General features: G+C 57.8%; 1 protein-coding gene across 1 annotated transcript; it reads right to left on the reverse strand.

Annotated features, from left to right (window-relative positions):
• Positions 1-295: 295 nt before the first annotated feature.
• On the reverse strand, positions 296-2,280 carry LOC125537823 (nuclear poly(A) polymerase 4-like). Its single transcript, XM_048701139.1, has one exon. The coding sequence runs from the start codon at positions 2,278-2,280 to the stop codon at positions 601-603; it is 1,680 nt and encodes a 559-aa protein (XP_048557096.1). The 3' UTR covers positions 296-600.
• Positions 2,281-2,517: the final 237 nt, after the last annotated feature.

Here is a 2,517-nt window from a genome sequence, read left to right on the forward strand (position 1 = left end):
GTACCAAATCGTTTCTAAAAAAAAAGATTGGTGCCGAAGGAGTGGATGACAATTTAGTTGTTGAGGAAGAAGAATACTCCTACATAAGATTGAACTCCAAACTACTACTACCCAAAATCTACCGTACCTAGTATATTTGTTCGAACATATCACATTGCCAAGATATGCTTTATTTCTATGTTTTATTCAATAGTAGCATAATTATGATAAAATTTACAGAAGAGTGAAACCATGGCAGGAGCTCTGACTTAACATCGAAGACTTGCGATGAAGGAGTTAAGCAGGAACATAAACATCGACAATACAATGTTTATATTCGGTAGTGCTGCCAACAGTTTTGAGTACATAGTATATCATACAAAATTGTTCCTCTGACAAAGCTATGCTACACATATCTGACTCTGTACACGATGTTCCGCCGGACGCAGAGTCTGCCCTTCTCTCTGTCTCCCACTGGATCATGCCATCTCCCTGACATGCTGGTATGCTTGAAGACTTCGGCTTCCCTTGGCTTGATCATGCCGGTCAAGATGTGCATCAGCTCCTGTGATTACTGAAGCTTGGCTAGTTCCTGTGATTGCTCTGAATGCTCATCTGCTCTCACACAACGCCCTGTACTGAAGCGCTGGGAAGGATGTTGCTGCTGGGACAGCATTGCCTCTTCCTCTCAGGCGCCGATCCGGTTCCGCCGGCCGCCGCCACCTTCTTGACCTCGCCGGAAGCAGACGACAACGGAGGAGAAGAGTTGTTCTCGGCGACGCGCTTCCTCTTGAGATGCCCAGCCGGGAGGATCTGCTCGAGCACGTAGGACGGCAGGTCCCTCCTCCGGGTGTGCGAGACCTCCAGCTCCATCCCGGGCCTCCAGAACTCGTACGTGTACACCTCCTGCTTGAACCCCTCCGTCGTCGCGCGTAGGTCGAACGGCACCTGGGGCTGCTGCTGCTGCTGTGGCTTGGACAAGCCCACGAAGAAGGTTGACGTGCAGTGGAGATCATGGGGTTTGGCGGCGTAGGCTTTCGGGTTGGGATGGCAGAGCAGCATGCCTGCCGTGGCCATCTCGACCCTGTTCACCAGCTGCCTCAGCCGCGACTCCACCCACCCCTTCCACTCCCGGAGGTCGGCCTCCCCTCCGGCGACCTTCACGTCCACCTGCAGGTAGCTCTTGTACGCCTTGAAGAACTGGAACGGCTGGAACAGCGCGTCCCACCCGCCGGCGCCGCCGCCCTTGAGGATCTCCTGGCAGATGCCGTTGCCGATCTGGAGCTGCTCCGTGATGGTCCGCAGGGTGGGGTGCGAGACGTTGTAGCACGAGTTCATGCATGGGTAGGCCGGCGTGATGACGGGCATGATGTGGCTCTTGTCGCGCGGGTTCCGCCGCGGGTCCCAGACGGGCAGCCGGAGCGCGAGCTCGCCGCCGTCGTCGTGCTCGATGTCCCGCAGCAGCACCGGGTTGGGCCACTTCCACTGCGCGAAGATCTTGAAGAAGCGCGGCACCAGCATGCTCGGCGCGGCGTTGGGGTAGCGCTGGCACACGCGCGCCACCAGGATCGCCCAGCCCACGCCGCCCAGGAACCCCATCACGTTGGAGTAGACGCCCCGCGCCTTGGCCCAGTGCTTGATGCACCGCAGCGTCGTGCGGAAGGCGCCGGCGTCCGGGACGAGACGCAGGAGCTCGTCGGCGACGCGCACGCCGTTGAGGCTGCGCGCGGAGGCCAGGTCCATGCCGCGGAAAACGGAGCGGTCGCGCAGGTCGAGGTCCCTGGGCACCACGGGCAGGCACACGCCGGCGTAGAGGAGGTCCACCTGCACGCCGCGGAAGCTCATCTTGATGACGGGCACGTGCGCGCGAGGCACAGGCTGCAGCTCCGTCACGGCCTCCGTCTCCGCCAGCACGCCGCCAAGCACGGCGAAGAAGTCGCGGTCGCGGTCGATGTAGGAGGGGCCGACGACGAGGGCGTCGATGTCGGAGCCGCGGCCGTGAACGCCGAGACGGTACGAACCGAAGGGAATCAGAAGGGCGGTGGCCTGCTCAGCCATGCCGTCGGGAAACCCTCGCTGAGCGGTGACGCGCTTCACCCACCGGTCGACGATGGCTTGGAGATCGCCCAGCACCTCCTCGCGGGCCGCCAGCTCATCGGAGGTCTCGTACAGGCCGGCCTCACGGAGAAGATTCTCTAACCGGCTGGAGCTCTCGTGGTCGGCCGGCGTCGGGCCAACCAGCGAGATCGGCGTCAACGTCATGATCGGGCGATTGTTCTCGTGCTGCAAAGTGAAGGACATGCTCTCATATATTTATAATAAAAGTGGAAGGTATGGTCCGGACCAAATTCGGATTTCAGACTCGTATTCGGAACTGCGCTGAGTCGAGGACGTGACCCTTAAAATGTCCCTCGAAATGAACACAATATTTGTATATTCAAACAGTTTGTCTAATTCACATCTAGATATTTTTTAAGAATGTCACATCTAACCTCCCACAAATATATAATGAAGCAACAAGAAAACAAAATTAGAACA

This window comes from Triticum urartu, chromosome 2, assembly GCF_003073215.2.
Source record: "Triticum urartu cultivar G1812 chromosome 2, Tu2.1, whole genome shotgun sequence".
In the NCBI taxonomy this organism is placed as follows: Eukaryota; Viridiplantae; Streptophyta; class Magnoliopsida; order Poales; family Poaceae; genus Triticum; species Triticum urartu.